General features: G+C 59.1%; 1 protein-coding gene across 1 annotated transcript in view; it reads right to left on the reverse strand.

Moving 5' to 3' along the window:
- Window positions 1-326, reverse strand: part of EMH_0049660 (uncharacterized protein) — a gene marked incomplete at both ends in the record, with an annotated part of 5560 nt that extends 5234 nt beyond the window's left edge. The window contains 1 exon segment of the mRNA XM_013496555.1: window positions 84-326. Coding sequence (XP_013352009.1) covers window positions 84-326 — 243 coding nt within the window.
- Between the last annotated feature and the right edge of the window lie 75 nt (window positions 327-401).

Consider the following 401-nt stretch of genomic DNA (forward strand, 5'->3'; position numbering starts at 1 on the left):
ATGGATGCTGCTTCGTTCGCTAGCGACGTGTTGCTGCTGTGGGGGGCTGAGCCTGCTGCTGCTGCTGCTTGCAGCAGAGCCACAGCATCTGCTGCTGCAGCACTTGCTGCTGCTGCTGCTGCTGCTGCGTCTGCTGCTGCTGTGTCTGCTGCTGCTGCACCCCCTGCTGCAGCGAGAACAGGAGACAACCCACTGTCGGCCTCCTCAGTCTCTGTCTGCTGCTGCTGCTGCTGCTGCTGCTGCTGCTGCTGCTGCTGCAGCTGCTGCAGCTGCGACTCTCTCTCTAACTCTATTTGCAGCTGCAGCACGTCTTGTATCTTTTTCATGTCTCCATAAGGAGACACTTCCTCTGCTTCATTTGTCCTTGCTGCTGCTGCTGCTGCTGCTGCTGCTGCTGCTGC

Source organism: Eimeria mitis, genomic scaffold (assembly GCF_000499745.2).
Source record: "Eimeria mitis Houghton genomic scaffold, Emh_scaff2165, whole genome shotgun sequence".
NCBI classification, from domain to species: Eukaryota; Apicomplexa; class Conoidasida; order Eucoccidiorida; family Eimeriidae; genus Eimeria; species Eimeria mitis.